Source organism: Eptesicus fuscus, chromosome 12 (genome assembly GCF_027574615.1).
Source record: "Eptesicus fuscus isolate TK198812 chromosome 12, DD_ASM_mEF_20220401, whole genome shotgun sequence".
Lineage (NCBI taxonomy): Eukaryota > Metazoa > Chordata > Mammalia > Chiroptera > Vespertilionidae > Eptesicus > Eptesicus fuscus.
Genome location: NC_072484.1, coordinates 1,011,999 through 1,037,205, shown reverse-complemented (window position 1 = coordinate 1,037,205; position 25,207 = coordinate 1,011,999). Strand labels below are relative to the sequence as shown.

Sequence of the window (25,207 nt, the reverse complement as noted above, 5' to 3'; positions counted from 1 at the left end):
CCTGATTTTTGGAAAGAATGCACGACAAGCTAGGGAACGGCGGGAGAACGGGAAGGGAATATACGGTTTTCGGCGGCCATGTGGCTATTTAGCCAGGATATGAGTTTTATATTATTTTTGTTAATTTTATAACGTTAAACTTTAATAATAACAAATAATTGTTGAGAACTGATTATCGAGAACTGCCTATCAAAGTTCGCATTGTTGATCAGTTGTTAGAATTCGACCACCATTGTTTGGACTTAATGAACAATGGCATTTTTGGGGATTGGCAACGACGAAAACATTTTGTAACTGTCTCTCAGACGATACACATCGTACTGCGTGCTAGGAAGCTAGTTAAACAAGTGATGTCATTACAAATCAGCTATTCAGATAATTTAGGTAAGTAATTTATTTATTTCATAAATACATAAATTTTCTTGAATTTAGCAGACAGTACTTGTATTATTTATATTTTATAGTGGCGGCAAAAAGTCTAGCGCCGGCCTTGAAAATGACACTTACGACTTATGTTACGGCAAATTCATGACCTTTTAACAACGACAGCAATCTACTAAAAAAAATTCACTCAAATGAGAAATATGCCAAAGAATAAAATAATACTATACATAATTTTTTATTTATTATATTTGTAAATTTTACTTATGTTGAAATTTTAAAAAGTATATTACAATACTATTTTTGCGTTCTATGAAAATTTTTGTTGCTCCATATAGACCACATTTTTAATCAAGAACCTCCCCTCCCCACCCTCCCCCACCCCGGTCAATGGTGTCCCGCTTTACCAATGTTAAAATCTGGTCACCTTACCCTAGGGTAGCCATGGAGGCCACCTGGACCCAAGTGCTGCCCCTTCCCCTCCCAGAGTGAGTAATCAGTTTGCCCAAATCCAGGGACCCCTGAGCTGCCAGGGGCTTGTGGGAAACGGAGCACCTGACTCAGCCTTAGAGTCCCTATTCATCACCGTTTGCTCAGGCCTCGGGGTCCTGGTGGTCCTCCTTCCGTTCGGCCAGAGCCACCACTTTGCTCTCCCTTGGGATGAGGGGTGCCAGAGACAGCCAGGCCTGTGCCAGCCATAGCTCATGTGGATGGACCACTCAGTATAAAGTTTGGGGTAAGGCCCTGAAGCAGGAGGTGTCCCCAACCTGGCAGGCGTGGCCCTAGACTTTTGCCCATGGCGGGGCCCATGTCAAGAATCAGGGCTGTGGGGGCTGGTCTGAACCCTGGCACAGGGCACTCACCTTCCTGGGGTCTTCCTGGGCCGTGGGCGCCTGGGGCCCACTCAGGGCCTGGGGAAGGGCAGGCAGCTCCGGACTCCATTTCTCAGACTGAAGGTGCACCTTCCCCCCCACAGGAGCCCTCCACGCCCTGGGGAGGCGCAGGGAAGAGAAGAGCGTCTTTCTCTGTTGCTAAAAGGTGTATGTGTCTAACTCCCCAGTCCGGGGTAATTTTAACTCAGAGGCTGACCAAAAAAATGCCACTGGTTGCTCACCACCCCCCCACAACCCCCGCCGGCCCCAGCCTTCCTCCCACAGCCTGGACTGGGAGGCTCCGTGGCGGTGGCGGCGCGGAAGCCCCTGCCCACCTTGGTGGGCCCCGCTGAATGGGGGGTTTGTGTGCAGCCAGAGGGGCGGGAACTGGCAACCTGCCCACCGCCTGCCCCGCCCTCCAAACCCGGAGCCCCAGAGCCCCTGGCTGCGCCTCCAGCGCCACTCACAGCGCATGCAGCCATGGCCGGAGCCCCCACGCTGGCCCTGCTCCTGCTCGGGCAGCTCCTGGCCGGGACCGAGGCGCAGGTGAGCACGGGGCGCAGGAGAGCCGGGCTCACCCCAGCGGACTGGGTGGGGGTCTAGGGCTCTGATGTCAGACATCGAGCAGTGCAGCCTGGGGGGCCGCCCCCCACCCCAGCCACCTGGGCCAGCCAGCGAGTGAGCCTGGGACGTGGAGAACGGCACAGACCTGCCGCGGCTACCAGGCTGAGCCCACAGACACCGGACCTCCTCTGCATGAGCCCAGGAGGCTGCCTGGTCCTCCCAGGCTAGGGTGCCGCCACCGCCAGAGACCACAATGTGGCCTTTGTTCCCAGGCTCCCTGCGGGCGGGCACAGCCCTTCCTGGCTGCTCAGATGAGGCAGTAGACAGTGGCAGGGGGCGGGGGGCATCGCTGAAGCCAGCCGGGGTCATGGGCCCCTGTGCCAGGCCCCAGTGCTGCTCGACCCTGGGAAGAAGGGACACTCCGTCGGACTGACCCAAGCGCCAACCAGGGGACCCACCTCGAGGGGGAGGGATGAAAAGTCCCAGGTGCCTAGTGACATTTCTCCATTTCAGAAAGTGGGACCTCGGGGTCCTCCTGGTCCCCAAGGGCCACCTGGAAAGCCGGGCAAAGATGGCGTTGATGTGAGTTTGGGGCATGGGGAGGGCCCAGGAGGGTTCGGTGGGGTTCTAGCTCTGGCTCCAACCTTTACAAAGCCCTGGGCCTGATGGAGAGAAAACTAAGTTCCACTTTGCAGGTTGGGTGATGTTGGGATATGAGCCAGCACCCTGTGGGATGTGAAACAAAGACGATCCTTGTTCCTACCTGGGACACACCCCACGAGGACTGCATGGAGCGGGGGTGGGGGGGGGGGCTGCATGGTGGTCTTTGGACTGGAAATGTGGGCACTGAGGTATGTGTCTCTGGGTCCCCCCAGGGTCTGTGCTCCTGTATTCGGGGGCTGGGTGTGGAAGTCAGGGCCTGACCCTCTTCGTGGGTCTTGTTGGGGCTGCTGGGGGCTGAAGCCAGCCTTGGAGGGGCTTGGCCTGCACTGCATCCCTGGTAGGTGTCCCAGGCCAGCAATATGGGGAGGCAGCTGAAATCCTACAGCCTGTCCCCCAGGAGCCGTCTGGGGTGAGAGCCCCTCCACCCAGCCACCTCCACGAAAGGCAGGGGGCCCCTTCAAGGCATTTCCTCACCCATATTATCCCCTCTGAGTCCTCAAGGCCCTGCCTGGCCATAGGTGGCCCTGAGCCTCCCCCTCAACCTGGACCCCACACCTCTCCCGCCTGGCTGGGCACTTGGCACCCAGGGCTCCCGGGCCCAGCGATCGTCCCTCCTGAGGACCCGCCCTCTCAAACCTGCCCGGAGCCTCGGTTAAAGGCTTTCAGGCCTGGAGGTCATGGCAGGGAGGCCTGGGCTGCCTTCTGGGGCCGCACGGGTCTGGGGCCGCCCCTCTGGACAGAGGCGGGCAGCAGGCCTCGGCGCCCACAGTGCTTCCCGAACTTTTCCAGCAGTGGAGGAGCTAGGGCTTCTTGGAGCCTTCCCCTTGGTCCTGGGGGTCATGACCCTGAGCCCTCAAGGTGATCCCCAAAAGCAGTGTAGGCCATGTCGGGGCTGAGCCCAGCCCGTCCAGCTAGCCCCTCCCCCCAGTGCCTGCCTCAGCACCTGGCCCATAGGTGTGGACGATGAGGTGAGGGGCTCCCGACTTGTCTTCTGGGGCAGGGCCTCGGGGGCCCAGCACTGCTCCCCTGGGGCGGGGTCTTCAGGGGACCCTTGGTCACATAAGGTGTCTCCCCCTCTGCAGGGAGAAGCTGGTCCTCCGGGTCTGCCTGGGCCCCCGGTGAGTGTCCTGGCTGTGGTGGGGGAGGGATGGCTCATTCCAGTCTGGAGGGGAGGGTGGGCCTAAAACAGAGGGGTCATTGACACCCCTTCCCACCACACTGGGCCCTGGGTTACGGAGCAGGGCTGAGCCAGGAAGGGGTGGGAGGGAGGGGGTGTAGGAGGCTGCGAGGCTCTGGGAGGTGCTGGCTTGGAAGCTTTCTTTGGGCCAGTGCCTGGGCAGGCGAGGAATGCAGCCCCGCAGGGAAGTTGGCCAGAGGTCCCCAGTGAGCCCTCAGAGCTGTGTGGGCCCAGGAACTGAGGGTCCCACGGTCAGCCCTTGGCCGGAGCGGCTGACGTGTCCAGGTGGAGGTCCTGAAGATGTGGGCAAGTAGGGGTCCGCTGGAGAGGGATGCCCTCCTGGGGCCAGTGCGGGGTGGCAGGTGACCCCAGCTGGGTAGGGTCTGCAGCACACGGGCAGGGCCAGGCCCCTCTTGTGTGGTGGCTGGTGCCCGAACTGGAAAACACTTGATTTCTTGGTGAGGCCAAGGCTCCCCATTGGACCCTTCCTCACACCTCTGCCCTTCCCCCACAGGGACCCAAAGGGGCCGCGGGGAAGCCAGGGAAACCAGGAGAGGCCGGGCTGCCGGGGCTGCCTGGCGTGGACGTGAGTGTGCCTCTCCTTCTCCCCTCCCGTGAGCCCTCCCCCTCCCCTGAGCCCCACTCCCCTCTGGGCTTGGAAGGGTTCCTCCCCAGCACCCAGGAGTCAGGGTTAATTGCTGCTCTAGCTGGGCCCGCTCTGGCCTTTATCCCAGAGCTCAGTCCGGCCTTGGCCAGCAGAGGACAGAGCCCGCCCACAGCAGAGGGGAAAGTCCCACCAGCTCCTGCTTATCTGGGACAAACACCCATTATCCAGGCCCCTACGAGCCCCGCCTGTTGGTCATCAGGGGCTCAAGGCCTGGCCCCAAGACCACGGGGCTGAGGTCCGGAAGGGACTGCTGGGCTCGCCAACGCCAGCAACGGCTCCGGGCGCTGGGTTCCCGCTGGCTGCCTCCCTGTCCCCCAGAGGCTCTGGGCCCCCAGGTGGACAGTGGATGGCCAGCACAGGAAGGTGCCAGGCCCGAGGGTCTTCTCGGCCGCTCTGGACTCAGTTTAGTTAGGGAAGGGCCCATGGCTTGTTTTTCCCCTGCACGGGGGAGGGGGCACCTCCTCTCCATGGGACCCCTCAAGCCCTGCCTCCCTCCCAGGGTCTGACTGGTAGGGAAGGACCACCTGGATCCAAGGGCGCCCCTGGAGAGCGGGTGAGTGCCAGCTGCAGTTCAGCCCAGGGACGAGCACGGGGCTGGGGGGCCCTGCAGGGCTGCAGGGTAGCAGGGGGACATAGGGTGGCAAGTGCTCGGCCCCCATTCCACACTGACCTCTGGGCAGAGTTGTCCCGGCATTCAGACTGTGGGGGAGGCTGATATGGTTGGGGGTGATGGGCCCCACGTGCGCTCCTGCTCCCCGGTGATCCCCCAGCCGTCTCTGTGCCCACCCCAGAGGCCCGGGGCGCCCAGGCTGTGCCCTTAGTCTGACCATCGTCTCCTGAAGCCCACTTCCCGACTGACCAGTCTTTTTAGGGAGGCTTTCTCCAGCCCCGCACGCCGTCCCCTCCCCGCTCTGAGCAGTGACCGTCCCCCCAGTCCCGGGTGCAGAGGGCGGGGAGGCCGAGGGAACTCGGCTGCAGGAGTGGGGACAAGGGCGAGAGTGGCAGCTGTGGCCAGTGGGTCCTTTGGTGCCTGGTGGATGGGGGTAGGTGAACTCCAGGGTCTCTGCAGGGAGCCTTGGGTGGGCAGGACCTGGGAGGACAGTGGCCTCAGTACAAGGACCGTATCTTCAGGGTGCTGGGTGACAGGAGGACTGGCGGGCCAGGCGGGCACCTGGGCTGCCGGAGGTTCAGGCTCCTCCGCAGGCCAAGGCGGAGGGTTCAGTGACCTCTGAATTCAACCACCAGGGGCTGGGACCAGTCCCAGGCGACTGGGCAGCAGAGGGAGCCCTCCCAGGGCCCTGTCTCCTGTAAAATGCGGCCCCTCCTCAGAGGAGCTGTGGGATGGATCTGGGAGGGAGGGGAACAGGTTTGCAGACAGAGGAGGGGTGACTGGGCCCACCCCATCCCTGACACCGTTTCCTTCTCAGGGAAGTCTGGGACCCCCGGGGCCGCCCGGGCTTGGGGTGAGTACAGTCTCTCCTCATGGTGGGCGTCTGAGGAGCTGCAGGGTCTGACCAGGGTGAGGTCCCAGGCCCTCTCCTCTGCTGACCCTCGGGGCTGGGTCCTCTCTCCCAGGGGGAGGGGGAGGCTCTCCTGCGCCAGGACCCCCTGAGCTGCTCTTCCCCACGCCCCCCCGTCGGCTCAGGGGGAGAGTGGGGTGGGCACACTGTCCTGTCCCAGGAAGCTCTGACCCCATGCTTGGCTTTGCAGGGCAAAGGCCTCCCCGGACCCCCTGTGAGTACCTACAACCCTCGTGGCCCCGAGCCAAGCACACCCACCACAGCCAGAGCCAACCGGCTGTCAGGCGCCCAACCAGGGGTGGGAGGTTCTGGCGGGGAACAGAGACATGGCACCCCTGGAGTCTCAGTCCCTTCGGAGAGGGCAGGCCGACCCTGCGTGGGGCCTGGGAGGGGCTCTGACTCCTCAGCTCCCCGAAGCCCTTAGGCGCAGACCCTCCCGCCCTCACTTCTTTACCTCCAGGGAGAGGCGGGCATCAGCGGGCTCCCAGGTGGACTCGGCCTCCGGGGCCCCCCGGTGAGTGGCTGCCCCAGACCTTCCCCACTGCTTGCCAAGACCCCCGAATTCACCCACCAGGGGCTTCCCACCTTCCACCCTTCCCTTTCTGCCCCCACCCCTGGCCCCCCTTCCCTTTCATGATGGAAGCTGTGGCTGACATCCAGGGACTGGGACAGGCCCAACCTCAGGACCACAGACCCTAGGCAAGGTGGGGTGGCGGTAGGCAGAGCTGGGAGCAGCCCCCCAAGGACACAATCCGAGAGGCTTCTCTTGGAAGTAGCTGGGACCCTCACCTCGGGGGGAGGGGGGCTGGGCCTGTGCACCTAAGTCATGACATCCCCCAGGGACCCTCTGGACTCCCAGGCCTGCCTGGCCCTCCGGGACCTCCTGGACCCCCTGTGAGTACCGGGCAGGGGCTCTGGGTGACTGCATGGGGGGCCTGGTCTTCTGTCCCCGGCCCTCACCCAAGATCTGTGCCCACGCCCTCCCCGACTGGGTCCAGGCCCAGCAGAGGGTGCGGATGGTCAGGGCTCTGTCCTGGTGACATGCCCTGCCGACAGGCCAGTAGCACTCAGCTCTGACCACAGGAGGGATGAGGGCCCAAGGCCCCTCATGGTCCCTGAGTGGTGGGGATGGGGAGGCAGGGAAGGTGGGTGGGCAGGGTCACAGTCAGCCATCTCTGTTCCAGGGTCACCCAGGGGTCCTCCCCGAAGGCGCTACTGACCTTCAGGTGGGTGTTGTTTGTGACGGGGCTGGGGTGCCTGTCTTGGTGGGAGGGGCTCTGGCCTGATCCCCTGCCTCAGAGATCCATCTGGGAAATCAGCCCATTCCCTCCCAGAAGGAAGGCAGAGATGGGGTCTGGGCACAGCCTCCCCCAACCCCGCCCACCTCACCCCGTCCCAGTCCAGCCCTGCAGGAGCCACACACAGCAGTGAAAACCCAAATTAGGCAAAACCCAGTTGCACAGTCCAGCCCCTCAGCCCAGCTGCCCTCCAGGGCTCCAGCCGCCTGGCCACGGCGGCACGGCCCGCAGACAGAACGTGCCGGTCACACAAGGTGCCGGACTGGTCACTGTTTCTTGGCCTTAGAGCTTCGTCACGCGTGTCAAAGGGGAAGCGGTGGTGGGGCCAGATCTGTTTCTCCGCCCGTGCTGCTGGGGGTCGGCAGCTCGGAAGGGAGAGCGACAGCTGCCTCGCCCTCTGGGGCTGTCTGCCCTCTCTTCTCGTCCCATCCGAGTCCCAGAAGGAGGGGCACCTTCCAGAATGAGAACAATGGCTGAGCCGCCGATGGGTCCGCCCAGACACGGTAGTCGATGGCCTTGGCTCCGTGCCAAATCGGCCGTGGAATGATCTAGAATCCCTAGGCCCCCACCCCACAGCCTCCCCAAAACGAGCATCCAGCCTGTGCCTGAGGGACACGTCCTTCCTGAAGCGTGTGCTGGGGAAGCGCCGGCGCTCGCTCGCTGCAGGGAGTGGGGCTCGCATGAAGGCGCCTTTGTGAGGCCGCAGACACTCACTGAATAGCTGCCTTGAACCTGTGGCGCCTACACTGAGGCTGAGAAATTGGAGCCAGGCTGCGAGGAGGCCGAGGTCTGGCTCCTACAGAGCCTGAGGCAGCCCTCAGTGAGGCCCCGTGTGGCCCCGGGGACCCCTTCATATCAGGAATGGCCCATCTCAGGGCCCCTGGTGCTGAGCTCAGTGTTGGGGTCTTGCTCAGAGTTCCCATGGGGTCCCTGTTGTCTGGGAGGGGTCTGACCACTCTGTCTTCTGACAGTGCCCGGCCATCTGCCCGCCAGGGCCTCCCGGTCCCCCAGGAATGCCAGGGTTCAAGGTGAGTGGTGTGGCCACAGGGTGACTCAGACCTGAGCCCCCCTCCACACCCGGAAGGAGGCAGCCCAGCACCTGTGTGGGCTGAGATGGGAGTCTAGAAAGGGGGGCTGGCTTCCCACCCTGCCTGAGGGCCTTGCTCTACCCCTCCAATCAGCTGGCATGCTCGCTGAGAGAGCTCTTTCCCGGTCCAGCGGCACCCCTGTGACCAGCCCTGCCTCAATCTGGGCTGTCTCCCCATGGGTCCTTGGCTCAGGGCTGTGGGGGGAGAGGGGGTGTCAGGCTGTGACTCATCACCTACCACTGGCTTTTAGGGACCCACCGGCTACAAAGGGGAACAAGGAGAAGTTGGCAAAGATGGCGAGAAGGTACCCTGGTGGTGGCAGCTGGAGGGGAGGGCATTTGAGTGGTGGTGGTGGGTGAGTGGCTGTGGTGGCATCGAGGGGCTGGAAGGGAGAGCCCCCCACACCTGACGGAGAAGCGTCTATGCACACGTCCCCAGCAGGCTGGGCAGGCCTCACTGCTGGCCAGAGAAGGCTGGCTTCAGCTCCAAGTGGCCCCCAAGCAGCCCTGCCACCGTCCCTACAGCCACTGCGCGCCCGCGGAGGGCATCTTTTCCTCACCACAGGCTGGGGCTGAGGCCGGTGCCCTCCAGCATGGTGGGAGTGGCCAGACTGCCACGTGGGCAGCAGAGGGGGCCACCCAGCCAGGAGGAGGTGTCGGAGTGGCTGGGAGCCTGTCTCTGGAGGCGGGCCAGCCTGAGGGGCGGGGCAGGTGGGCATGGAAGGGGCTGTAAGACCTTGGGGCTGACCCAACTACCATCACTTTCTCTGCCTCCTCTGCAGGGTGACCCCGGCCCCCCTGGGTCTGCCGGCATTCCTGGCACAGTGGGGCTGCAGGTGAGTGGGGGAGGGTCTGGACAGGATGATGATGTGGGATGAGAGCCCCTTGGACAGCTTGAGGCTGTGGGGGATGGTCCCTTCCCCTCAGGATGCTAATCCTAAGGGTTTGGGGCCCCACCTCTCAGGGCCTGAGCTGAGGCTGAGGCTTCTAGGGAAGCCACCAGGGCCACTCAGTGGCTCCTGGGGCAGGGGCAGTCCTGGGGGGCTCTGGCCTGGGCCCTGCATCTCCAGCTCTCTCCCCACAGGGCCCTCGGGGGCTCCGAGGACTGCCAGGGCCGCTCGGGCCCCCTGGGGACCGGGTAAGTCTGCCAGCACCTACCCACCAGTCCCCACCCACCCGCACGTGGTGGGCTTTGGGCCAGGTCGTCAGCACAGGCGGTTGGGGAGCCACCTCCAGACCTCCCCAGTGGCCACAGATGGGCTGTGTGACTTTGCAAGGCTGCCTCTGAGCCTTTGGAGAGGGGTCGTCTCCAGAGCTGGGCTGTGGAGGGCTCTTTGCCCAGGTCCAGGAGGATGGGACAGGAGGGAGGCCTTGGCAAACAGGGAAGGGGCTTGGGGACCACTAGGTGGCTAACGAAGGAGGAGTCTGCGGGGTGCTCGAGGCAGGGCCTTCCACACGGAGCAGGGTCCTCTGTGGGATGCTGGCCAGGTTCAGAAGTGAGGCACAGGTGCCCCCTCTTCTCTACAGGGTCCCATCGGGTTTCGAGGACCCCCCGGGATCCCAGGAGCCCCCGGGAAAGCGGTATGTGTGAGTCCTGGGGGTGGAGGGCCCATGCAGGCCCAGGCTCCCTGTTCCCTTCCCTCTTCCTCACTCAGACGCCTCCCCAGCCCCACTGGGCTCACTGTACTTTCCCTGGGCTGAGCCCTTCTGCTCCGTGGGCACACCTGGCCGTGCCAGTGGGAACACCTGGGCAGGTACCTGTGGGCACACCTGGCCGTGCCAGTGGGAACACCTGGGCAGGTACCTGTGGGCACACCTGGCCGTGCCAGTGGGTACACCTGGGCAGGTACCTGTGGGCACACCTGGCCGTGCCAGTGGGAACACCTGGGCAGGTACCTGTGGGCACACCTGGCCGTGCCAGTGGGAACACCTGGGCAGGTACCTGTGGGCACACCTGGCCGTGCCAGTGAGTACACCTGGGCAGGTACCTGTGGGCACACCTGGCTGTGCCAGTGGGCACACCTGGGAAGAGAGTTTACCAAAGAAGTGGGTCTGTCCTTCATGGAAGATTTGCACTTGCTCTTTCTGGAATGGAGTGAGGTGTGGTCAGCGTTCCTCTGGCCTCTGTGACCCTCAGCAGCCTCGGCCCTGCCACCTCTGACCACTTGCAGGCTGATCCTGCCAGTCACGCCTCAGTCTAGCTCTCCCACTTGCTTGAGTTGTGAACTCTGTCCTTGTCCCCCCTTGTTATTTCAGGGTGACAGAGGCGAGAGGGGCCCAGAGGGGTTCCGCGGGCCCAAGGGTGACCTCGTAAGTGAGAGAAGCTTGGGTCCTTCCTCAAAAGAACGTGGCCTGGGGGGTGGGGGGAGGACACACGGATGTCCTGTGCCACGGGACACAGGTGACTGCCCTTTCTGCGGGTGGGTGGTGTGAGCCACTGGGCGGAGGGGCCTGGCCTGCCTGGGAGCCCTCCCCACATTTGCCCAGCAGCTCCTTGAAGCTATGGTCATCGGACAAGTCCCCTGCCCCGAAGCAGCGGGCTTGGGCCATAGGACCCACCTCCTGGGTGCAAATTCTGGCCACGGACACACATCCGCCGAGAGGCCTGGGCAGCAGAGCTTGACCTTGTGCCAAGGTTGCACAGCTGTGAGATGAAGTTACACCGATGCCGACGCATCCGGTGCTACGCCAGCAAACACAAGTAAAGCCGAGAGGTGACCAGGCCATCGGAGGACCGCCCCAAACTGGCACTGGCCCGCGGACACCGCCCAGTTCTTTCCTGGACTGAGCTGGCCCCCCAACACTGCAGTGTCCGCAGGCCCCAAGCCAGGGCCCTGCACGGGGATTGGCCACGCAGCTGTTCCCTGACCAACACCACACCTGGATCCAGGGCCACGGCCCAGGTCACCCGGGAACGATTGTGATCATATGGGAGGGACGTCCCTCACAGTTCCAACTGTAATGGCTCGCGTGTCTTTTAGGGCCGACCTGGTCCCAAAGGAGTCCCCGGAGTGGCAGGGCCTGTGGGAGAGCCGGTGAGTCCCCGCGGCCTGGCCCCTCCACGGAGGGACTGTCTGTCCGCGTTGCTGCTCTCGGCCAACGCAGTGCTTCCTGTCCTCTGCACCGTGTCCCCGCCTCCAGGGGCAGGTGGCCTTCACGGGGCTCGGCACTCTGCTGTCATCCTCTGGAAACACATAATCATGGTTGAACAGTCCCCCAATTTTCCCTCTCACGGGCCGGACCATCCTGAGTCCACCCTGACCCGCAGAGGCCGCAGGGGAGGCGGGGCAGTCGGGGGAACCTCTCTGTAATCTGGGGCACGTGAGATGGAGGTGCGCAGGACCAGCAAACACACATGCAGGACACCGGCCCTCTGGCCCCCGCCCCCCGCCCTGCTACGTGCCCACACTCACCCCCCTCTGGGCTCCTCCCCACCCTCCTGGAGCTCAGGCCCTCGTGCCCCTGAGCAGGACACCCGAGCGGGGAGGCAGGTGGCTGAGGCGGTGGGCGAGAGGCACACTGCGGTCCCTGCCTCCCCCAGACTCGGCTGTGCCCTCAGTTCCAAATGAGTCACGAGTATGGGATCAGACAGGCCTGGCCCCAGCCTCAGTTTCCCCATCTGTAAAGCAGGACCCCCTAGGGACTGTGAGGAGTCTGGACAGAGGTGGAGGGTGGCACATGGTTCCACAGGCGCTCAATGAGCATCAGGGTGCATCCTCACCACCCTGCCCAGCCCACGCCCCCTCCCTGCCCGCGCCCCCTCCCTGCCCGCGCCCCCTCCCTGCCCACGCCCCCTCCCTGCCCGCGCCCCCTCCCAGCCCGCGCCCTCCCTGCCCGCGCCCCCTCGCCTGGGTGGTCTCAGGGCAGCACAGGTTACTAAACTGTGGCCACTGAGCCAGGAGACCAGCTCAGGGTCCTCTGGTTCAGGAGGCACAGAGTCAGTGTGGAGAGGGGGGACTGCCCAAGCAGGTGGCCTGGAGGGTGATGGGACAGGGGAGGGGTGTGGAGTGGGGGACACTGCCTGTCAGACCTCATGCCATTGCCTATCCCCAGGGCATGCCAGGCAAGGACGGCAGGGATGGCGTGCCAGGACAGGATGGTGAGAAGGTGGGTACTTGGCCAGTGGCCTGGGAGGGTGGAGGGGGTCTGTGGGGAGTTCAGCCTCCTGGGCCTCAGCACCCCATCACCCCCGAATCTCCCACAGGGAGAGGCTGGTCGCAATGGTGCCCCAGGAGAGAAGGGTCCCAGTGGGCTGCCGGTGAGTGCGTGGGTCTCCCACGGGGCCGGGCTGCAGGGGGTGCTCCCAGCACAGGGCGTCTCCTGGGGTCCCTGGCTGGGGCTGGTGCGGGGTCTCTGCGAAAGGAAGCTCCTCAGCCATTGGGGTTCTCTGCTTCCGGTCCATGTGCTCCCCCCTGGACGCGGCAGCTCTGACCCCTGGCCTCTGTCCTGCAGGGTCTCCCCGGGCGAGCAGGGTCAAAGGGTGAGAAGGGAGAACTGGTAGGTGGCTTCTTTCTCCGGGGGGGAGGAGGGGGGAGGGAGCCCAGCCCAGGGTCCTAGATGGAGGTCCCTCTCTGTGCAGGGCAGAGCTGGAGAGCTGGGCGAGGCTGGCCCCTTAGGAGAACCGGGCATCCCGGTGAGTATCCCAGCCCCCACCCTCACCCCACACCCGAGGGCACAGACCCTGCTGACCCCTCCTCCCTCTCTCTCCCTGGGCCAGGGGGACGCTGGTGTGCCTGGGGAGCGCGGGGAGGCTGGCCACAGGGGCTCAGCGGTGAGTGGGGGACGAGCGTGGGCGGGATTGGCCGGGAGCCACCACCACGTGCCCTGTCTGTGCGGGCTGGGGGGCATTTGGGACGCACCAATGGGCGGAGCACAGGAAACTTAGGAGATGTGAGGGCCAGGCCGGAGCAGTCCTGCTCTTGAGACGTCGGTGCTGAGGGGACAAAGCCACGGCCCCGCCTCGCACCCTGGGAGGTGCTGTGGAAGCTCCCCAGGCCCGTGGCCCACCATGGAGGGCGACAATGACCTCGCCAGCCACGGCCCCGGAGGCCTGGGCAAGTCTGGTTGCTGCATGAGGTCCCACGGTGCACCTGGCCTAACCTCGGGACGCCCCAACTACCCGCAGGACACCCCCACCCTGTCCCTTACCACTGGGCCTGATGGCTGGGCCCAGTGCCTGTGTCTGCCCGCCCCCTGGGGAGGCAGAGCTGGACTCACCTTCCTTCTGATTTCAGGGGGCTCTGGGCCCGCAAGGCCCTCCCGGGGCCCCTGGCATCCGAGGCTTCCAGGTGGGTGAGGTTTGGGGCCAGGGTTTGTGCCCAGTGAGCCCAGGTGGGCCAGCTGGGCGGGGGGGGGGGGGCCCTGCTGGGCTCCCTGTGGGTGCTGACCGGCTGGTCTTTGTCTATAGGGCTGGAAGGGTAGCATCGGGGACCCTGGCCTGCCAGGCCCCCAGGGCCTCCGCGGCAGCGTGGGTGACCGGGTAAGTGGCTGTCCTCGCAGGGGTGCCTGAGGGTTGCTCTGAAATAACCATGACAACCTCACTCTAAACCACCGGACTGCCCTGTGGCCACCCCTCCTAGACTCCCCTAGTGGTCTTGTGACAGCCAGGAGGTTCGCATGGGGTCCCTCCTGTCCAGGACAGTGGGGCACAGAGGGTGCCAGGCCGGCTGGTGATCACCAGATGACCAGGTGCCTGAGGGCCTCAGGGAGGAGGCTGTGGCCTAGCCGGCCATGCTACCCCAGGTCTGTGGGAGCCCTGCTCCACCTGCGGCTCCTCAGGCGGGTACCCAAGGCCCCGCGAAGGACACCCCTGCCTCCAGGCATCGCTGCGACCACCCGGCATGCTGGGGACAGGACACCACTGGCCTGTGGTAGAGACAACGCCCTTCATTAGCCTCCAGGGGCCCTTCATTAGCCTCCAGGGGGTCTTCATTAGCCTCCAGGGGGTCTTCATTAGCCTCCAGGGGGTCTTCATTAGCCTCCAGGGGCCCTTCACTAGCCTCCAGGGGCCCTTCATTAGCCTCCAGGGGCCCTTCATTAGCCTCCATGGGGGTCTTCATTAGCCTCCAGGGGGGTCTTCATTAGCCTCCAGGGGCCCTTCATTAGCCTCCAGGGGCCCTTCATTAGCCTCCAGGGGGGTCTTCATTAGCCTCCAGGGGGGTCTTCATTAGCCTCCAGGGGCCCTTCATTAGCCTCCAGGGGCCCTTCATTAGCCTCCAGGGGCCCTTCATTAGCCTCCAGGGGGGTCTTCATTAGCCTCCAGGGGGGTCTTCATTAGCCTCCAGGGGCCCTTCATTAGCCTCCAGGGGCCCTTCATTAGCCTCCAGGGGGTCTTCATTAGCCTCCAGGGGGGTCTTCATTAGCCTCCAGGGGCCCTTCATTAGCCTCCAGGGGCCCTTCATTAGCCTCCAGGGGCCCTTCATTAGCCTCCAGGGGGTCTTCATTAGCCTCCAGGGGGGTCTTCATTAGCCTCCAGGGGCCCTTCATTAGCCTCCAGGGGGCCCTTCATTAGCCTCCAGGGGGTCTTCATTAGCCTCCAGGGGGCCTTCATTAGCCTCCAGGGGCCCTTCATTAGCCTCCAGGGGCCTTCATTAGCCTCCAGGGGCCTTCATTAGCCTCCAGGGGGGTCTTCATTAGCCTCCAGGGGGGTCTTCATTAGCCTCCAGGGGGGTCTTCATTAGCCTCCAGGGGGGTCTTCATTAGCCTCCAGGGGGGTCTTCATTAGCCTCCAAGGGGGCCTTCATTAGCCTCCAGGGGGGTCTTCATTAGCCTCCAGGGGGCCTTCATTAGCCTCCAGGGGCCCTTCATTAGCCTCCAGGGGGGTCTTCATTAGCCTCCAGGGGGGTCTTCATTAGCCTCCAGGGCCCTTCATTAGCCTCCACGGGCCTTCATTAGCCTCCAGGGGGGTCTTCATTAGCCTCCAGGGGCCTTCATTAGCCTCCAGGGGGGTCTTCATTAGCCTCCAGGTGGGTCTTCACTAGCCTCCAGTGGCCCTTCATTAGCCTCCAGGGGGGTCTTCATTAGCCTCCAGGGGCCTTCATTAGCCTCCAGGGGGGTCTTCATTAGCCTCCAGGGGGGTCTTCATTAGCCTCCAGGGGGTCTTCATTAGCCTCCAGGGGCCTTCATTAGCCTCCAGGGGTCTTCATTAGCCTCCAGGGGGGTCTTCATTAGCCTCCAGGGGGTCTTCATTAGCCTCCAGGGGCCTTCATTAGCCTCCAGGGGGGTCTTCATTAGCCTCCAGGGGGGTCTTCATTAGCCTCCAGGGGGTCTTCATTAGCCTCCAGGGGGGTCTTCATTAGCCTCCAGGGGGGTCTTCATTAGCCTCCAAGGGGGTCTTCATTAGCCTCCAGGGGGGTCTTCATTAGCCTCCAGGGGGCCTTCATTAGCCTCCAGGGGCCCTTCATTAGCCTCCAGGGGGGTCTTCATTAGCCTCCAGGGGGGTCTTCATTAGCCTCCAGGGCCCTTCATTAGCCTCCACGGGCCTTCATTAGCCTCCAGGGGGGTCTTCATTAGCCTCCAGGGGCCTTCATTAGCCTCCAGGGGGGTCTTCATTAGCCTCCAGGTGGGTCTTCATTAGCCTCCAGTGGCCCTTCATTAGCCTCCAGGGGGGTCTTCATTAGCCTCCAGGGGCCTTCATTAGCCTCCAGGGGGGTCTTCATTAGCCTCCAGGGGGGTCTTCATTAGCCTCCAGGGGGTCTTCATTAGCCTCCAGGGGCCTTCATTAGCCTCCAGGGGTCTTCATTAGCCTCCAGGGGGGTCTTCATTAGCCTCCAGGGGGTCTTCATTAGCCTCCAGGGGCCTTCATTAGCCTCCAGGGGGGTCTTCATTAGCCTCCAGGGGGGTCTTCATTAGCCTCCAGGGGGTCTTCATTAGCCTCCAGGGGGTCTTCATTAGCCTCCAGGGGCCTTCATTAGCCTCCAGGGGGGTCTTCATTAGCCTCCAGGGGGGTCTTCATTAGCCTCCAGGGGCCTTCATTAGCCTCCAGGGGGGTCTTCATTAGCCTCCAGGGGGGTCTTCATTAGCCTCCAGGGGGGTCTTCATTAGCCTCCAGGGGCCTTCATTAGCCTCCAGAGGGGTCTTCATTAGCCTCCAGGGCCCTTCATTAGCCTCCAGGGGCCTTCATTAGCCTCCAGGGGGGTCTTCATTAGCCTCCAGGGCCCTTCATTAGCCTCCAGGGGCCTTCATTAGCCTCCAGGGGCCTTCATTAGCCTCCAGGGGGGTCTTCATTAGCCTCCAGGGGCCTTCATTAGCCTCCAGGGGGGTCTTCATTAGCCTCCAGGGGCCTTCATTAGCCTCCAGGGGGCCCTTCATTAGCCTCCAGGGGGGTCTTCATTAGCCTCCAGGGGGGTCTTCATTAGCCTCCAGGGGGTCTTCATTAGCCTCCAGGGGCCTTCATTAGCCTCCAGGGGCCTTCATTAGCCTCCAGGGCCCTTCATTAGCCTCCAGGGGCCTTCATTAGCCTCCAGGGGGAAGCTCCAGGGCAGGATGCTCCCAGCATGAGGACTCAGGGGGAGGCTGAGCCCCTCCTGAACTCCGCAGCTGCCGCCCTGGGGTCCAGTCGCCCACCACGGGCAGTCTCAGACTTGTCCCTTTGGTCCTCACGCTGCTGTTTGAGCAGATGGGCCATTTGCATGTTGCTGGTGTGGGGCCACCTCACAGTTCCCACACCTGGCAGCCTGGGGGCTCTGGAGCCTCTGACTCAGCAATCCCAACGGGAACTCAGCCCAGGGTTGTGTGTGAAGGTGTTAGAAACAAGACCAGATTAGAGATGCCTGTGAGGCAGTCAGCCGTGCTGCGCAGCCCCCACGAGACAGGCGGTTGCGAGGGAAGGCCCTGAGACCTCGAGGGGTCACACGCGAGCCTAGCTTTGGGACTGAGCGTCCAGGGAGGGAGCACACACCTCGGGTTCCCTGATTCCTCTAACACCGAGCCTTCTCTCTGCAGGGCCCGGGAGGAGTCACAGGTCCCAAGGGAGACGAGGTGAGCTGGGCTGCCCCCTCTGAGCTCCGGGCAGCGGCTCCCTTCTCATGTCCTTCCTCCATCTCTGTCCAAGGCTCTCACTTGCTCCTCGCTCCCTCCCAGCAGTGAGACCGCTCTGGGCACCCAGCCCCAGAGCCAGACCTGGGACGGGGCGGGGCGGCCGGCCCCACGTCCTCGGCTGGCTCCCGGGTCCATAGTAGCTGCTTGGGGACTCTCTCCGGAGGGGGTGTTCCCTGCCGACCTGGGAAGTGGCAGGGGCAAGTCTAGGTTCCCCTGCTTTTCCAGGCAGCATTTGCTCCCTGGAACCTTGGGGGTGGATGGGCCTGCACCCCTGCCTCTGCTTCCGACCTCCAGCAGCACTTGGCCCTTCTGCTACTGGCCGGGGACCTAGAACAATCTGAGCCCAAGGGGTCTCTCCTGGGAGAAAAGCCTCTCACGCCAGCTAGCTTTGGGGGCCCCCTCGGGCACGAACACCCTTTAACTTGGGCGTCTTTTCAGGGCATCGCTGGCTCTGATGGCCTTCCCGGGGACAAGGGCGAACTGGTGAGTGTGATCACTTTGACTTCACTGTTAAACTAGAAACAGGCTGGCCAGCTCGGGGACCAGCAGTGGTCCCAGCAAGGGTGAGCAACGCCGAGCCGGCTCAGCGAGGCAGGCCACTGCCGTCCCCTGTGCTGTCCTGGGGGGAGAGGCGGCCACAGGCCTGTCCTGCAGTGACACCGCCTACAAAGGGCACCATCTGTGGCCATTGGAGTGAATTACCACAGTTGAGTGTTAATGGAAGAAAACTGGGTTTCTGCTGAGCTAGAGGAGGTTAGGTCTCCAGTGAACTCTTCAGTTCACCGGCAGATGCACGTCTGCCCTGGACGCCGAGGGGGCAGTCGCGGGGTGGAAAGGGTCTTGCTGGCTCCCACGTGGCGGGGTTCCTAGTCCCGCGTGTGAGCCTCTCCTCTGTGAGGCCCACGTGGCTCAGGCAGCATCCTTGTCCCTGGCTGAGCCTCACGCCCAGGGCAGGCTTTTTACACCTGCAGCCGGTGGTCTCCGTGTGCGTGCTCTTCACTGTGTGGCTTCCTTGACAGCCTTGCCACGCGGCCCTGGGAACCCCGCCCGCTCATCTGACCGGCGGGTGGTGCCTTCGAGCGGGGGGACCGCTCCCGCTGTGCTCAGGCTGTGTGAGCTGAAAGCCTCGCTCCTGGTCTTCCTTTTGGCCTCCACGGGCTGTCACCCAGACAGCCACTCGGGTGTCTGGTGGGGACTGTGTCCCCTCTACACCCAGGCAGGCGGCTTCCAGAGGAGCAGCCGGAGAGGGGATCGAGGCACGTGTGTGACAGCAGCAGCGGAGTGGGAACGAGTGAGCGTGTGCATGAGGAGGTCCTGTGCAGCGACCAGCACACCTCTAGGGAAGCCAAGTTAAAAACCATCAGTAGAGCCCTGGCCGGGGTGCTCCGTGGTTAGAGCACTGGCCCCTCACTGAAGGGTCTCGGGTTAAATTCCTGGTCAGGGCACACTAGGTTGCGGGAGTAAGTGACCCATGTTTCTCATGTGAGTCACTAAGATGCTCACCTTCTCTCTTGCAGGGAGCCAGTGGCCCCGTCGGACCCAAAGGAGAGGTGAGTAGCTGCCGGACAGTCCAACACAAAGGCCAAGGAGCGGTGCCGGCCCGGCCGGCCCATCGTCGCCAACCTCGCTCCTCGGAAGCCGGGTGGCAGCCGCAGGTGGCTGCCCCGACCATCGGGGTCTGTTGTCTCTCCCCAGCCCGGCAGTCGAGGGGAACTGGGCCCGAAAGGCATCCAGGGTCCCAACGGCACCAGCGGCGTAGAGGGCGTCCCGGGTCCGCCCGGGCCCGTGGGCCTCCAGGGGGTGCAAGGTGTGCCTGGCATCACCGGGAAGCCCGGGGTCCCGGTACGTGGCCTTCCTCTCAGAGTGTGACCGTCGGGGGCCTCAGAGGTGCCAGCACCACCCCACACGCTGACAAACTTTGGGGTGAATTTCAGGGGAAAGAAGCCAGTGAGCAGCGCATCCGGGAGCTGTGCGGGGGCCTGGTCAGCGGTAAGCGCTCCCTCCCCCTGGGCTGCCGCTCCCGCCGCCCGCCCCGCCCCGCCCCGCCCCGCCCCGCCCCGCCCCGACCAGGGTCCGCGGCAGGGTCCCACCACGCCTGCATGTCCCCAGTGTCGCTGGAGAGAGAGTTACAAGGCACTCAGCCGTGCCCTCTGGGCTTGACGGGCGGGGGGGGGGGGGACGGGGGGGGGGCCCAGCTGCCACGCGGTTGCCAGGCCTCAGGACTCTGAGGAAGCCGGCCTCCCTCCGGCCTGCAGAGGAGGGCTGGCGCACGCGTCACGAGCCCAGTGCTGAGCTTCCCAGGCCCTAAGGAAAGCGCCTCTGGGAGGCAGAGCAGCCCCACTTTGCAGGCAGCACTGGTGCCCGCCTGACCACCCGCTGTGTCTCTGTCCCCAAAGAACAAATCGCACAGTTAGCTGCTCACCTGCGGAAGCCGTTAGCTCCAGGACCCATCGGTCGGCCCGGCCCGGCCGGCCCCCCGGGTCCCCCGGGGCCTCCAGGCTCCATTGGTCACCCCGGTGCTCGGGGGCCCCCTGGATATCGTGGTCCCACCGGAGAGCTGGGAGACCCCGGACCCAGAGGTGAGTCTAGGCAGCCCCGCATGGAAGCCAGACCTGCCCCTCCACAGAGATGTCTCCTCCATGGGGCGAGGGAGGGAAGAGAACCCGAGGGAACCCAGGGACCCGAAGTCACCCAGGCACGAGCCAGTGGACGTTCTGGCCTTGACTGGCTTCGGGGTCCCCCCACGCTGCCCTCCTCTGTCCACGTGCCGCACAGCACTCGGAAAGGCTGAGCGTGTGCTGGACCCGCCCTGGGCCCAGCACAGTAAACTCCTCTCCATCCGCAGGCACATTTTAAATACCATGTTTTCTCAGTCAGACCAATGTTTTGGGTGGAGGGTTACTAAAACGTGGGAGACGGATAATCAGGGCCTCTTTATACTTAATAGAATTCACCTTCATGAAAATACAACCACTGCTGTTGCAAAAGGCAGAAATTTTAAAATTCAGAAACCTCCTATGAACTAGGAGGAACTAGGGAACGTAATTTAGACAGGAGGTAAATCCTGGCCTGGCCCGCCAGGACCCATGGAGTGGCCCTGCCACGCAGATGCCACAGGGCGCTCTGTGCCCCGACAGAAGTGTGGCCTGGGGACCTGCGGACACCAGCGTGGCAGATACTTGCCACGGACCTTTTCCCAGATGGCCTTTAACACTGAGCTCGTGTTAAAATGCGAAGTTTGCCAGCACAGGTGGCCTGCAGCCAGTCGGGCTCACGATTCCAATTTCTTCCAATTTATTGACCAAATAATTGTGCTTCTGAAAGCTAGCGTAGAGATTGAGCAGCTCCAGCACTAGAGAGTGAGCATGTCAAGTTCACCTTCTCGTCCCAGAGGCGACCTTGGCCCTGAGTTACTGCCCACCCTCCGTGGTGTTGGAGACGGTTCTGGTGCCTGGATGTCTGTCCGGCACCAGGAGCAGGCAGGCTTTCTTCGCACAGGGATCCGAAAGCCTCACTACTTCTGAAAATAAGATTCAAAACTAGAGTTAATCACCTTTCCTGGTTCTCTCAGCAAGCCAGCGCGGCAATGCAGCCACGACGGTCATCACACAGCCGCTTCCCGCCTGAGGATGGGCCTTTGTCCGGGCAGGGCTGGCATCACCTCCTCAGGACGGCGGCACAGGGGTGGTGCCCAAGGGTGGCTGTGGCATTAATCTGGGAATGTGCAGTGCAGAACCTCAGGCAAAACCAGTCAGTGCTGAGCTCCCCACCCCTGGACACACAGGTCTGGGGCACGGCAGGACCCGGCATGCCCCATGGGGAGGCCTATCCTGCCAGCAGTCCTGGTAGCCTGTGTGTGATGACGGCCTCACACTCCTCACCTGGCCTCACACTGCTCACCTGGCCTCACACTGCTCACCTGGCCCATACTCCTCACCTGGCCTCACACTGCTCACCTGGCCTCACACTCCTCACCTGGCCTCACACTCCTCACCTGGCCTCACACTCCTCACCTGGCCTCACACTCCTCACCTGGCCCATACTCCTCACCTGGCCTCACACTGCTCACCTGGCCTCACACTGCTCACCTGGCCTCACACTGCTCACCTGGCCCACACTCCTCACCTGGCCCACACTCCTCACCTGGCCCATACTCCTCACCTGGCCTCACACTGCTCACCTGGCCCACACTCCTCACCTGGCCTCACACTCCTCACCTGGCTCATACTGCTCACCTGGCCTCACACTGCTCACCTGGCCTCACACTCCTCACCTGGCCCATACTCCTCACCTGGCTCATACTGCTCACCTGGCTCATACTCCTCACCTGGCCCATACTGCTCACCTGGCCTCACACTCCTCACCTGGCCTCACACTCCTCACCTGGCCTCACACTCCTCACCTGGCTCATACTGCTCACCTGGCCTCACACTGCTCACCTGGCCTCACACTCCTCACCTGGCCCATACTCCTCACCTGGCTCATACTGCTCACCTGGCTCATACTCCTCACCTGGCTCATACTGCTCACCTGGCCTCACACTCCTCACCTGGCCTCACACTCCTCACCTGGCCCATACTCCTCACCTGGCCCATACTCCTCACCTGGCCCACACTCCTCACCTGGCCCACACTCCTCACCTGGCCCATACTCCTCACCTGGCCTCACACTGCTCACCTGGCCCACACTCCTCACCTGGCCCATACTCCTCACCTGGCCCATACTCCTCACCTGGCCTCACACTCCTCACCTGGCCCATACTCCTCACCTGGCCCATACTCCTCACCTGGCCCATACTCCTCACCTGGCTCATACTGCTCACCTGGCCCACACTCCTCACCTGGCCCATACTGCTCACCTGGCCCACACTCCTCACCTGGCCTCACACTCCTCACCTGGCCCACACTCCTCACCTGGCCTCACACTGCTCACCTGGCCCATACTGCTCACCTGGCCCACACTCCTCACCTGGCCTCACACTCCTCACCTGGCCTCACACTGCTCACCTGGCCTCACACTCCTCACCTGGCCCATACTCCTCACCTGGCCTCACACTGCTCACCTGGCCTCACACTCCTCACCTGGCCCACACTCCTCACCTGGCCCATACTCCTCACCTGGCCTCACACTGCTCACCTGGCCTCACACTCCTCACCTGGCCTCACACTCCTCACCTGGCCCATACTCCTCACCTGGCCCATACTCCTCACCTGGCCTCACACTGCTCACCTGGCCCATACTCCTCACCTGGCCTCACACTCCTCACCTGGCCCATACTCCTCACCTGGCCCATACTCCTCACCTGGCCTCACACTCCTCACCTGGCCCATACTCCTCACCTGGCCCATACTCCTCACCTGGCCTCACACTGCTCACCTGGCCTCACACTCCTCACCTGGCCCATACTCCTCACCTGGCCTCACACTCCTCACCTGGCCCATACTCCTCACCTGGCCCATACTCCTCACCTGGCCTCACACTCCTCACCTGGCTTCACACTCCTCACCTGGCCTCACACTGCTCACCTGGCCTCACACTCCTCACCTGGCCCATACTCCTCACCTGGCCTCACACTGCTCACCTGGCCTCACACTGCTCACCTGGCCCATACTCCTCACCTGGCTCATACTGCTCACCTGGCCTCACACTGCTCACCTGGCCTCACACTCCTCACCTGGCCTCACACTCCTCACCTGGCCCATACTCCTCACCTGGCCTCACACTGCTCACCTGGCCTCACACTCCTCACCTGGCCCATACTCCTCACCTGGCTCATACTGCTCACTAATGCAGAGTCGACGGGATTGGAAGGCTCCCTGACACCCACGGAGGGAGCTGGAGTTGGTCACCTCGCATCAGACGAAGGCTCCTCTCCCATGCTGTCTGCAAGGGTCACTGCCTCGGTGCAGTTCCCGCTTACCAGGAACGTAGCTTCACACAGAGGGCAGGCCGACAAACAGGACTCCTGTCGGGAGACCTCGGTGTTGCAAAGACCAGAGCTGGTGGGAGGGGGGTGGCAGGATCCCACAGTAGGAGGGACATTTAAAAACCTGGCACAACTTGTGGGCCATGTTGAAATAGGGATACAAATGGAATGCTCAACTGTGTGACCGGCTTAAGTACTTCCAAACAAAACGAACACCGTAAGAGATGGCCACTGGGATGCGGGCGGTCACAGGGCCGGGCTCCCCGTGTCAGAGCCTTACGCGTGCTCTGTGGCTGTCGCCGCTGCCCTGAAGCTTTCCGCAGTCTCAACACCTGCTCTGTCAAATCCCTCTGATAGGAAGCCAGGGGGACCGAGGAGACAAGGGCACGGCCGGCGTGGGTCTGGACGGGCCCGACGGAGACCAGGGGCTCCAAGGTACAGGGCCAGTGTCTTTAACCACTTCTGCTTCTGGGCGCCTTTCCCCAACTCCCTCCTTGTGGGCAGCACTGGGGGCAGTGTCTCAGGTCTGATAAAGCAGTTGCTTTCTCGGGCGAAGCTTTTGAGGCGAGGTTCGCGACCGTCTGACAACCATTTCAATACGTGAACGGTTTGCCAAGACAGGGCCTCCTGCTCGCCTTTAGTTAAGCAGACTCTGTTAAAGTGTTTAACTAAAGCCATCTAGTATCCATTTCACTTAAATTCTAACAGAATTTTCTCTTAACGGACCCACAAGTACCCTGAATTAAAAACATTTTTCCCCCTGAATGTTTAAATTTTAATGTCAAATATAAGAGCTGTCCCCAGCGAAGGCCAGCCCCCCGACACCCCACCCCAGCCTTCTGGGGGACTGTTTGGGGTCATTTTCATCTGCACTCACATCCTGGGAGTCCACACCACGGGGGGGGGGGCAGGGCCTCCCCCCAAAACCGCCCCCCCCCAATCTCCTCTCCTGGCCACACCCCAGGTTCCTGGCTCCTCCTCTGCTGATCCACCTCCACACCCCCCCAATCAGGTGACCCCTAGGTGGGAGTCTTCATTGGCTCCCCGTCCATCCTTCCCCATGCATCCCCACCTCTCACTCCTGCCACCACACCCATGCAGCCCTCTGAGTGTAGAGTCTGAGCTGCCACACTGTGGATAAGACCCAGACCCTGCCCCTGCCTCGCCGCCCCTCCCACCCAGGGGCTCCGCCCCACGCTTCTCCAGGCCTGGGCTCTCCTCCCTTGGTTTCCAGGGTTTGCAGACAAGCCAGTAAGTTTGGGGAGGCCTGCGGGTGGACGGGGAGTCCCACTGTGGCTGTCTCACTACATCTACACGCATCTTCCTTCTGTCTCAAGGACCCCAAGGCGTGCCTGGTGTGGGTAAGGACGGCCAGGACGGCGCCCACGGTGAGCCTGGGCTGCCCGGAGACCCTGGCCTTCCTGGTGCTGTTGGTGCTCAGGGGACCCCCGGCATCTGTGACACCTCAGCTTGCCAAGGAGCCGTGATGGGCGGCAGCGAAAAGTCAGGTCCTAGAAGCTCCTAAAACACAACCTAGAAAGTGAGAGTGACACCAATTGAAGCAGAGTGCTCTGAAGGGACACCGGGGGTCAGCAGCGTCCACTGCTAAGGAGAGAGCAACACACCGTGCGGGACGTCCAGCGAGGCCTTGCTGCCTGCCTGCATCCTCGGTGGCGGCACCTGGACACCTGGTCCCTCCCCATCCTCCAGCTGCTGGGGAAGTCCCGTCTCGTGTGTGTACAGCGGCCGGTGCGGCTGTAATGTGGGACCTTGGACACAAGCCCTGTGTGGTACCACCAGGAGGGACAGGGAGTACACACAGTGTACAAGCCCATGAGAAAATTCAGCAACTTGTTTACATGGCATTTGTGTACACTCAGATATAATCCCAATAAAATGATACATTCAAATGCATGACTGACCAGTGTAACAAAAAATAAAGGATTTCACATACAGTACCCGCCACACCAAGGTCTAGTCTGACCCACCTGCTTCTTTTGTGTAAAACTTTTA

The 25,207-nt window shown here is 62.7% G+C and overlaps 1 protein-coding gene across 1 annotated transcript; it reads left to right on the top strand.

Annotated features, from left to right (window-relative positions):
* Positions 1–1,718: 1,718 nt before the first annotated feature.
* COL9A3 (collagen type IX alpha 3 chain) lies at positions 1,719–24,719 on the top strand. The gene is made up of 32 exons (XM_008157111.3): positions 1,719–1,799; positions 2,331–2,399; positions 3,563–3,598; positions 4,172–4,243; positions 4,824–4,877; positions 5,752–5,787; positions 6,035–6,058; positions 6,305–6,358; positions 6,685–6,738; positions 7,029–7,070; positions 8,114–8,170; positions 8,481–8,534; positions 9,012–9,065; positions 9,314–9,367; positions 9,757–9,810; positions 10,486–10,539; positions 11,211–11,264; positions 12,283–12,336; positions 12,434–12,487; positions 12,682–12,726; positions 12,809–12,862; positions 12,947–13,000; positions 13,464–13,517; positions 13,637–13,708; positions 17,173–17,208; positions 17,707–17,751; positions 18,786–18,818; positions 18,964–19,110; positions 19,203–19,257; positions 19,665–19,847; positions 23,552–23,629; positions 24,532–24,719. Exons 1-32 carry the CDS (start codon positions 1,734–1,736, stop codon positions 24,717–24,719), a joined length of 2,040 nt encoding a protein of 679 aa, XP_008155333.1. The 5' UTR covers positions 1,719–1,733.
* Positions 24,720–25,207: the final 488 nt, after the last annotated feature.

What these genes read in the sequence shown, in the direction of transcription:
- COL9A3 (XM_008157111.3), top strand. Translation starts at nt 1,734, where the DNA reads ATGGCCGGAGCCCCCACGCTGGCCCTGCTCCTGCTCGGGCAGCTCCTG. An exon ending in AGGGCGCCCCTGGAGAGCGG is followed by an intron (nt 4,878 to 5,751) that starts GTGAGTGCCAGC and finishes TTTCCTTCTCAG; the next exon opens with GGAAGTCTGGGACCCCCGGG. An exon ending in TCGGCCTCCGGGGCCCCCCG is followed by an intron (nt 6,359 to 6,684) that starts GTGAGTGGCTGC and finishes GACATCCCCCAG; the next exon opens with GGACCCTCTGGACTCCCAGG.